At 43.4% G+C, this 11052-nt stretch overlaps 1 protein-coding gene across 2 annotated transcripts in view; it reads left to right on the forward strand.

Moving 5' to 3' along the window:
• Positions 1–11052, forward strand: part of LOC139570754 (protein delta homolog 2-like) — a 30790-nt gene that overhangs the window by 14362 nt on the left and 5376 nt on the right. For both annotated transcript variants that reach the window (XM_071392902.1, XM_071392901.1), the window contains exon 2: positions 1285–1377. In XM_071392902.1, coding sequence (XP_071249003.1) covers positions 1299–1377 — 79 coding nt within the window. In that variant the 5' untranslated portion in view covers positions 1285–1298. The remainder of the gene's footprint in view (positions 1–1284; positions 1378–11052) is intronic.

An 11052-nucleotide genomic window follows, 5' to 3' on the forward strand; every position in this document is an offset into this window, starting at 1 on the left:
ATAGGGTCGAGTCGGCTGACTGCCAAGTGGATATCAAAAATGTAAGTTCAAGTGCTGTGTGGCGGCTATGCAAATGTGATATACCTGAGTCACTGCATACTCTAGCCATTTAAATGGTTTAGCAGACTGCTGTAAGCAAAGAGAACACGGTCACATGTCAGATAGGTAACTAATAGCAACGATGCAACACGGTTGGAGGAGCAGGTTTATGCAGTAACCTTGGATGCAGTATCACTGCAATAATCTCAAGAAGACATAATGGTAAGTGGGTAGATTTGTATGTTGGGTGGTGCTGAGAGAGAGAGAGGTGGCACTGGAGTGGTGTGGTCTTGTTGTAAATGTCCAGTATTAAAGATTCACACAATGTTGTGAATTATTGAGTGAGTGTCAGTTGCCTGTCGAGGTGATCGGGTTTCTTTCAGTTTGATCTTTGGAGGAGTTGGAGGAGTGTTTCAGCATTCCTGACTTACTCCTGACTAACAGCATGATACTGAGTAAGCAAAGACTGACTAAGCAAAGCCCCTCTTCTGAGTTCTGGAACTACTGAGAAATAAAGCTAAGTAGTATGGGGAAGGAGATGATACTAGGTTTTGTTGGCATCAACAGTTGTAGCTGTTTCTCTCCAGGACCAACCCTTGTCCTTGAATGCCATCATGTCTGAGCTGATTTATAACTGGGACACCTGGTTAAGTGTCCTTTATCGAAACGATGACAGCAGAATAAGAGTTATGAGCCAAGATGTAATAAACCTGCAGGCCTCCGCGACGGAATGTCTCACTCCTGTTCTGTAACCTTTGGAGACCCCTTTGTGGCCACAAAGCATGTTCACCTTATGGTAGAGCTGGGACGATAAACCGACACCGACCATACGGATCACTTTTTGCAGGCATTTTGCTGATATCGTTCATTACGATAAGTAGCCTAAACTAGAGAAATGTGAACTATACTACAGAAATGTGAACTTTTGAAAGGAAACAAGTTTGCTAATATGGGTGATTGTTAATGGGACAATTGGTGGCTACAATCATCAAACTAGAAGTAGTAGTTTAAAGGATAAAAACTGTGGTGCACATTAATGTTATAAACGTATCGTTCTATTTATCGTTATCGCATCAATTCAGACAATTTATTGCGATATGTATTTTTGTCCATATCGCCAAGCTCTACCTTATGGTAGAGATTTATGTCATGCCAAAGATAGATGTCCCATCATTCGAGTCCTGTGTATCGGCACAAGGTTAACCTCCTAAAGCCTAAGGAGGAATCTTCTGTGCTCCATTTCAGATCCCCTTTGCACCATGCCTCTGAGAGACTCAGTCACGCTGCTGCTCTGGAGTTGCTGCGTACTACTGCTTGTCCACCAATGCGAGGGTCAAGGTAAGACATTTGCTGCATGTCAATCGGTGCCCTACATCCTATGGTACATACAGTGGGTTCCGAAATTATTGACACCCTTGATGAAGATGAGCAAAAATGACTGTATGAAATAAATCATTTACTGTGGGAATTGTGATTGAATCAACGTTCAATGCAACATACCAAAAACAAAACGAACTATGCAAGACTTACAGTAGTATGCAAAACTAACTATGCAAGAAAAATTTTTGTAGGCAGAACGCATCGGAGTAGGATTCTATTTCATTGACAGGCACAACTCAGGCCTGTACTCTACACAGACCAGAGCGCCATAACCAATCAGAGCTGCAGTAGGCCTATATGCAAATAGACCATTGCCATATATGGATCTGTACCATTCACTTTGAACTGGACTGTTTTTACAGCGTGAGCGGTCATGAGTAGATGCGCTTGTTTTGAGATCAAAATGAGAGCTAAATGTAGCGACGTGTGCACATTTGTACATATGTTCATATCCTTTGCTAGTTAGCGAGCTATTAGCCCAGTTATAGATAATTTGTAGTCCTCAATGGGAGAGTGACTGTTTCCTACAAGAGCACAAAACGTGTACATTTCTAGACAGCTTTGAAAAGTGAGTCAGGTAAAGAGTTGTATTTTTTCTTTTATTTTGTCTTAAAGGGGTAGTGTTGCATTTTGAGACAGACTTGAATAAGCTAAGTAGCCAATACGTAGAGGGTAGCATAAGTTGACTGATTCTCTGTAATAAGTGTATTTGGAATAATGATGCATTTACTTTTTGTGAAGTGGTTTCTTGCATCAAACTACACAACATTTTCAGTCACCTCCTTGTCTGAAGGACAAGTGGATAAACAGGTTAATCTCAAGCCCTGCATGTTTTTTTTTAAAGTCTCATGGAATGTCGGCCTACATTGAACACCACACATTGGCTGCTACTGTAGGCTGAATGAAAGAACAGCTGTTTCCATGTTAAAATGTTATGGAATGCATTTTTCCCATTGTTATTGATGGTAGGCCACTCTGGTAGGCCTACATTATGATCAAATAGTCACAGTAGCCTACTTGACCACTGTTAAACTAACTTAAAGCAGGTACAACCTCAGTGTTCACAGTAAACGGGCCCCGGAAGTTGCACAGAATATTCACAACGTTCAAGTTTGCACTCAGCAGACCTGAAATTAGCTCAGTGACAACATTTTTTTGAGAGAACATTGATTGTATGCTAAATCGATTGTCATTTGTCCAAAAAATTACAAAAACATATATCTGAAAAAGATAGGGGTCAAAATGAATCACACCCGTTTTCAATACCTTTCAATACCTCACCTTGTTGGATAACAGCACTGAGCCTTTTTGTAAAATGTTTTATGAGTTTGAGAACACACTGGGAGGGATCTTAGACCATTCTTCCATACAGAATCCTTCCAGATCCTTGATATCCTTCGTCTGGACTGTCCTCTTCAATTCAAACCACAGGTTTTCAATGGGTTTGAAGCCTGGGATGGCCATTGCAAAATGTTGATTTTGTGGCCAATGAACCATTTCTTTAGCATACAATATAGCTCCCTATTTGAATTATTTATTTTATCCAGTCATTTTTTGCTCATCTTTATCAAGGATGTCAATCATTTCGGACCCCACGGAATATGTACTCCTAGAGAGAAAGCCTTGGCAACTGTGCATGTGAGTGCATCTGATACTGTATGCTGGGTAACTATCAGGTTTAAGCCAAAGGATCAATAGGATTTCTGCTGATAAAAGTAAACAAAACTCTGTTCAAAACATACATCAGAAGTAGTTTGATATAGAATTATTAAATACATCATTTAAATCAAAAGAAACAAGCACACGTCATCGTAAAAAAAGAAAGAAAATCGTTGTGTGAAACAGCGAATGTGTAGACTCAATAAAACATTGTTTAAAGCATGAAGTACAGAGATTCTTAACCGCAATTCAATTTAAACTTTGAACATTGCTGTCTGTGCATGAAGAATCATGTTCTTGAATCAGTCATGATCTGCCCTCAGTACGGAGTGCAATATCACAAACAGAGATGCTTTTTCTCTTCTCCCTTCGCTGTGAAATTCCTGTCTGGTTAAAGAATGTGATTCATTTTTGCGTCGCCCCCTGGGGTGAGAAGGGAAGCAGTGATGTGGTAGGAGGCATTGTGACAAAAGGTGTGACACGTGTGTCAGAAGACAGGAATGCCCTCTGTGTTACAGCAGTAGTCAATAGCCATTGGGTTTGCTTTAAGGATAAAGGGTCATAGAGCCTATCCTGGCCTGTCTACGTCTTCAAGCCTTGCCAAGAGCCTCGGAGCCATGGGATAAGGCAGTTGATGCTCCCTGCTCGGCCGTCCTACCTAAATATTTTTCTAGCGGCACAAGCAGCTGGAGTGGATACAGAGATTGAATGATCCTTAATTTCTCAAGGATCTGGTTACGATTCTCTCAGCTTCTTCAGACGCTGGTGCCCCCTCGCACGTCCCTCCTCACCCCCTTCCTCCTTAATCTGGACTTAGGGCACACGTGCGCGTGGGTTGGTCGGCCGGCACGCGGCCCGTCTTGGGATCAAAATGGAGGAAACCAAAACCTGTGCTGCGTGTATAACTGGCACCAAAGCACTTGCCGAGGCATGAGCAGGGGAGGATGGGAGGGGGGGATAAAGTTTCATGGCCAGGAGTAAATTTAGATCCCTCTGGTTTTAACATGAAGAGACTCAGTGAAGCCCGGTGTGTAAAGTACCCCTCCAGAGAAGCACTGGGCAGCTTGCAGGCCCTGAGGGCCAGACTGGGGAAGAAAACAGCACCTGTCCCCCCATGATTAGATGGTAAACCAGAAGCTCTTAAAGAACACTGCTCCAAACAAAGGACAGTGTGTTTAACAGTTGGTGGTCCAGTCATTATTTTCCATGATTATCTGGTGATACATAAGCTAGTGACAAGGCCCTGGTCCAAAGCCTGGATACATACGATATCACCACCCAGCATTCTACGAATGACAAGTTGACAACTGAATAAGTTACTACAATACTACAGTATACTGCATATACACAGTTGTCATTGTTAATATTCTGGCAATGTTTATACTGTATAGAAGTTTTTGTTATCTTGCTCAATAATCAGTCAGCTGGGGGACTTCGTACTGATTAGTTTAGGACAATTTTTCCTGATTCCAAGTCTTCCGGGATGTATTCTGTTGCTGATACTGAGCCCTGGGTCTAGTTGGGGCATGTGTGTCTTCATGGTTCCAGTCTTAGCAGAGCTGGAGGGAACCTACTACAAACACACAAAGCCCACAACAGGGACAGGGAATGGGGCTGACCAGACAGGCTTCCCTGGCAGACAGTGGCTGGGACTAGTCTTCTCTGACTTGCTGCAGGGCCAGCAGCAGGAATGAGAGGCAGGCGGGAGGGCTGCTGTACTTTCCTGGACCTCTGAGAGCAGGCTGACTTGTCTCATCAGTCTGTCCACACTCTGCAGTGATCAGACGGCTGTTTGTCCGTCTACCCTGGCATGCTCATTCCCTCCCTACGGACATGTGCATGATATGTGCAGTATGGCTACCCAAGCCTTTGGCGCACGCCCATCCTGCATACTCCTTCTCCTCTCTGTCCCTCTCACTCTTCTCACTCATTGTGATGCTCACTGTGGTCCAACTCAAACTGCAGGCTAGTTCCACTTCCATCCCCTGTAATTTCTCAATATGTCTCTCTTCCTACCAGATATAACACACTTCACACAGCGCTTCAAGAGCCTTTGAAGTTTACTCTAATAAACCATGCAGAAAAAAGTTGGAAAGAAAAGGGCCTCCACGCAACTTTACCACTAGGGATGAGAAATTACAGAAATATTCTCTCATTTAAACCGGAGGCACTGGCAGCATGGGGTAAATGGCACCTGAAGGATTGTTGATGGTGTCTACTGTGACATCCTCCATGCCATTTAATGACGCCGTACAGAACAAGCAAATGGCTGGATCAAGGCTCAATTAAATTGTTCTTGCTTTGCGTACACAGTAGCATTTTAACATATTTCTTTCCGGTGGTCATATAAAATTGCAAAACGTTCCTAGATAGACACGGATATATAATGTCAGTTTTAATTAAATTCAGCCTTAAGTCATATAAGATGTGACAAGTGTGTTGTTATATTCAACGAAACGTGCTTTTAAAAGAGCACAGTTTCATTTTTGCATGTCAAAAACAGAAATTAGGTCTCTGAAAATAACAGCTTACTGCAATATTCCCATTGTCTGTGGGATTTATTTTTTATTTTTATAGCTTCCCTGTTTAGAATACATGAGCTAACGCATTTCATTGTTCAAGGTCCGCTTTGTTGCCACGGACACAGGGCTTACTGCAGCCAACTGTCGTGTTGTTCATGGAAAATGTCTGCAATTCCACATCAATCCAATGACTTTCTGCAGCATTGTATGCATTCACAACTGAAGGATATCTCTATTGTCTTACGGTACATATAATTGCCAAAGCTACCCTATTCTAAATGTTGAGATGTGAAGACGCAACAATGATAAGAAATATAGTCAGTTGAGCTGAGAAACTAAAGCTACCAGACTAGGTTATACGAGAAAATGTACTATTGTATATCAAAGAAAGAATTTGTATAAATTACTGCTCAGGTAACAAAGAGAATAACTGTTTTACTGCAAGAACTCTGCTCTACAAATCTCTCTATATAGTGACAGGGTTCGGGTACAGTACTACAGTGTGGGAGGTGAGACAAGGAGTGATTGTGAATTCCAGTGGTGTTTGGGCAGAGTTTGTGCGGGCGGAGACATGACTGTACGGCATTCCTCTCCTCCCACTGCACGCGCTCCCCTCGTGCGGCTCACCGCTACCACACGCACCCCACACACCCTACCTGGCAAGCCCCCATTATTTACTATAGCCAAGTACAGACAGTACATAGGTATGCCTAAGGCCAGCCAAATCAACTAGTAACAACAGCTGATGACAATAAGAGATTAATCACATATCCCTTTAGTAGTAAATGCTTGCCAGTTCATGGGGATGTTTAATAACTCAGCAATGCAGCTTGAGTTACCTTTCTGAAACCAATAGCATATAATTCATAGTCAGAATCATATAAAACCCCAAGTGAAATCAAAGTGTGTGACTCATCATGTGGGCATTCGTCTATCCTCGTCCCCACTCCCAAGGTTTCAAGTTTCAAGTTTTATTAGTCGAATGTACAGGATACACATGGTAGACAATGTCCAACAAAGTGCTTATTGTAGGTTCCTTCTCCACAATGCAACAACAATAAGAAATAATAAAAGATAAGAATACAAACATGAAGTAAACGGCTCAGTAGAAAAGAAGAAACATTTTACCATAAGTATAATACAGGAAGGCACAATTTACAGTGCAATATGTACATGTATCAGGGATTGGGGGGAAAGTTTTTAAATTGAACAGTATTAGAAAGAGTAAATGAGTGGGTGTGTGCGTGTGTGAGTGCATGTGTGCTAAGGTGAGGAGAGTCAGTGCAGGTGGTTAGTCCAGTTTAATTAAGTGTTCAGCAGTGATGGTTTGTAGATAGAAATTGTCTCTGAGCCTGTTGATATCAGACCTCATGCTCCAATACCATCTGCCCGACGGTAAGGGAGTGAACAGCTCATAGCTGGGATGATGCTGCAGGACTTCCTCAGGCACTGTTTCAAGTATCTGTCCCGGATGGGTGGGTACACGGCCCCAGTGATGTACTGGGCTGTCTTCACTACTCGCTGGAGGTCCTTGCGGTCGTGGACGAAGCAATTCCTGTACCAGGCCGTGATGCAATTGGTGAGGAGGCTCTGGATAGTGCAGCGGGTAATATTTGGAGAGGACCCAGGGTGGAATTCCGAATATCTTCAGCAGTCTGAGGAAGCAGAGGTGCTGTTGCGCCCTCTTGACTAGAGTGGTGGTGTTGATGATCCATGTCAAGTCATCGGTGACGTGGACACCAAGGAACTTAAAACTGCTGACTCTCTCTAATGCAGTCCCGTGGATGTGGATCGGGCGTGTTCTCTCCTCTGCTTCCTGAAGGCAAAAATATATTCCTTTGTTTTGCTGATGTTGAGGAAGAGGTTGATGTCCTCGCACCACAATGCTAGTTCACTTACCTCCCCCAGCTCGTCGTTGTCGGTTATCAGGCCTACAACCGTGGCGTCGTCAGCAAACTTGATGATGGAGTTGGCGTCGTGCAAAGCCACACAGCCGTGGGTGAACAGGGAGTACAGCAGAGGACTGAGGACACAACCCTGGAGAGTCAATGAGAAGAAGGTATTGTCAGGATGGCGCCAACGTAGAGAAGGCCGACATCTTACGAGTTCCAACCCATCGATGCTATTTAGTGACTTTTTCATGTTAATATTTATGTTTTTTTGTGCAGAAAGTTCCTACTATTATCAAATATGACGCCAAGCACTTCTGGACATCAGATTGACAGTTACTAACCTCGATTTTGACTTCAAATCCGACTTGAGAAATGGGTCCTTGGCGCCCTCCAGCCAGTGTCTACACTCCTCTAATGCCAACTTCAACGCTAGGAGCTCCCGATCGCTAGTTCCCCTCTGCAGGAGACAGTTTCTTTGAGTAATATGCACATGGATACAATTTTTGTGGATTACCTTGTCGTTTGGACAGGAAAGCCCCCAGGCCCACTTCTCACATAGGTGTTCCTTTTGTCCAGGTGGGAAAGGGCATTGTGGAGTGCAATAGAGATAGTATCATCTGTGGATCTGTTGGGGCGGTATGTAATACGGCCAATATACCACAGCTAAGGGCTGTATCCAGGCACTCTGCGTTGCGTCGTGTGGTGCATAAGAACAGCCCTAAGCCGTGGTATATTGGCCATATATCACACCCACTTGTGTCTTATTGCTTAAATATACACAATATTTTGTTGCACCCCTTTGCCCTCAGAACAGCCTCAATTCGTTGGGGCATGGACTCCAGAAAGTGTCGAAAGCGTTCCACAGGGATGCTGGCCCATGCTGGCCCACTCTCGCCCATGTTGACACTTCCCACAGTTGTGTCAAGTTGGCTGGATGTCCTTTGGTGGTGGACCAGAAACTGTTCATTGTGAAAAACCTAGCAGCGTTGCAGTTCTTGACACACTCAAACTGGTGCACCTGGTACCTACTACCATACCTCATTCAAAGGCAAATCCTTTGTCTTGCCCATTCACCCTCTGAATGGTACCCATACACAATCCATGTCTCATTTGTCCCAAGTTTTTAAAAAATCCTTCATTAACCTGTCTCCTCCACTTCATCTACACCGATTGAAGTGGATTTAAGAAGTGACATCAATAAGGGATCATAGCTTTCACCTGGATTCACCTGGTCAGTCTATCTCATGGAAATAGCAGGTGTTCCTAATATTTTGTACACCAGTGTGTGTGTGTATATACAGTGGGGAGAACAAGTATTTGATACACTGCCGATTTTGCAGGTTTTCCTACTTACAAAGCATGTAGAGGTCTGTAATTTCTATCATAGGTACACTTCAACTGTGAGAGACGGAATCTAAAACAAAAATCCAGAAAATCACATTGTATGATTTTTAAGTAATTCATTTGCATTTTATTGCATGACATAAGTATTTGATCACCACAAACCAGTAAGAATTCCAGCTCTCACAGACCTGTTCGTTTTTCTTTAAGAAGCCCTCCTGTTCTCCACTCATTACCTGTATTAACTGCACCTGTTTGAACTCGTTACCTGTATAAAAGACACCTGTCCACACACTCAATCATAGTATTTGATACATCACAAAAGCAGAACTTAATATTTGGTACAGAAACCTTTGTTTGCAATTACAGAGATCATACGTTTCCTGTAGTTCTTGACCAGGTTTGCACACACTGCAGCAGGGATTTTAGCCCACTCCTCCATACAGACCTTCCTTCTCCAGATCCTTCATGTTTCGGGGCTGTCGCTGGGCAATACGGACTTTCAGCTCCCTCCAAAGATTTTCTATTGGGTTCAGGTCTGGAGACTGGCTAGGCCACTCCAGGACCTTGAGATGCTTCTTACGGAGCCACTCCTTAGTTGCCCTGGCTGTGTGTTTCGGGTCGTTGTCATGCTGGAAGACCCAGCCACGACCCATCTTCAATGCTCTTACTGAGGGAAGGAGGTTGTTGGCAAAGATCTCACGATACATGGCCCCATCCATCCTCTCCTCCATACGGTGCAGTCGTCCTGTCCCCTTTGCAGAAAAGCATCCCCAAAGAATGATGTTTCCACTTTCATGCTTCACGGTTGGGATGGTGTTCTTGGGGTTGTACTCATCCTTCTTCTTCCTCCAAACACGGCGAGTGGAGTTTAGACCAAAAAGCTCTATTTTTGTCTCATCAGACCACATGACCTTCTCCCATTCCTCCTCTGGATCATCCAGATGGTCATTGGCAAACTTCAGACGGGCCTGGACATGCGCTGGTTTGAGCAGGGGGACCTTGTGTGCGCTGCAGGATTTTAATCCATGACGGCGTAGTGTGTTACTAATGGTTTTCTTTGAGACTGTGGTCCCAGCTCTCTTCAGGTCATTGACCAGGTCCTGCCGTGTAGTTCTGGGCTGATCCCTCACCTTCATGATCATTGATGCCCCACGAGGTGAGATCTTGCATGGAGCTCCAGACCGAGGGTAATTGACCGTCATCTTGAAATTCTTCCATTTTCTAATAATTGCGCCAACAGTTGTTGCCTTCTCACCAAGCTGCTTGCCTATTGTCCTGTAGCCCATCCAAGCCTTGTGCAGGTCTACAATTGTATCCCTGATGTCCTTACACAGCTCTCTGGTCTTGGATGCTTTTGCGGGTACTATTTCCAGCTACAATAGTCATTTACAACATGAACAATGTCTACACTGTATTTCTGATCAATTTGATTTTAATAGAGAAAAGAAATGGCTTTTCTTTCAAAAACAAGGAAATTTCTAAGTGATATTATTACACACACACACACAGTCGGTGCCATTTAAGATGGAGGACCATTTTTTCCCCTCATGAACATGGCCTTATTTCTATCACAACATATTGGATGACTGTTTCACCCAGTTCAATGTAAACCCAGTTCAATGTAAACCCAGTTCAATGTATACAATATCGTTCAAAAGTTTGGGGTCACGTAGAAATGTCCTTGTTTTTGAAAGAAAAGCACTTTTTTTTTTGTCTATTACAATAATATCAAATTGATCAGAAATACAGTGCAGGGGCAGGTAGCCTAGTGGTTAGAGCATTGGACTGGTAACCGAATGGTTGCAAGATCGAATCCCCGAGCTGACAAGGTAAAAATCTGCTGCGGCTGTCATTGAAAATAAGAATTTGTTCTTAACGGACTTGCCTAGTTAAAAAAATACAGAAGATCGGACTATTTGGTAAAAGACCAAGTCCATATTATGGCAAGATCAGCTCAAATAAGCAAAGAGAAACGACAGTCCATCAATACTTTAAGACATGAAGGTCAGTCAATCTGGAACATTTCAAGAACTTTGAAAGTTTCCTCAAGTGCAGTCGAAAAAACCATCAAGCACTATGATGAAACTGGCTCTCATGAGGACTGCCACAGGAAAGGAAGACCCAGTTACCTCTGCTGCAGAGGATAAGTTCATTAGAGTTACCAGTCTCAGAAATTGCAGCCCAAATAAATGCTTCACAGAGTTCAAGTAACAGAC

Source organism: Salvelinus alpinus, chromosome 3, assembly GCF_045679555.1.
Source record: "Salvelinus alpinus chromosome 3, SLU_Salpinus.1, whole genome shotgun sequence".
NCBI classification, from domain to species: Eukaryota; Metazoa; Chordata; class Actinopteri; order Salmoniformes; family Salmonidae; genus Salvelinus; species Salvelinus alpinus.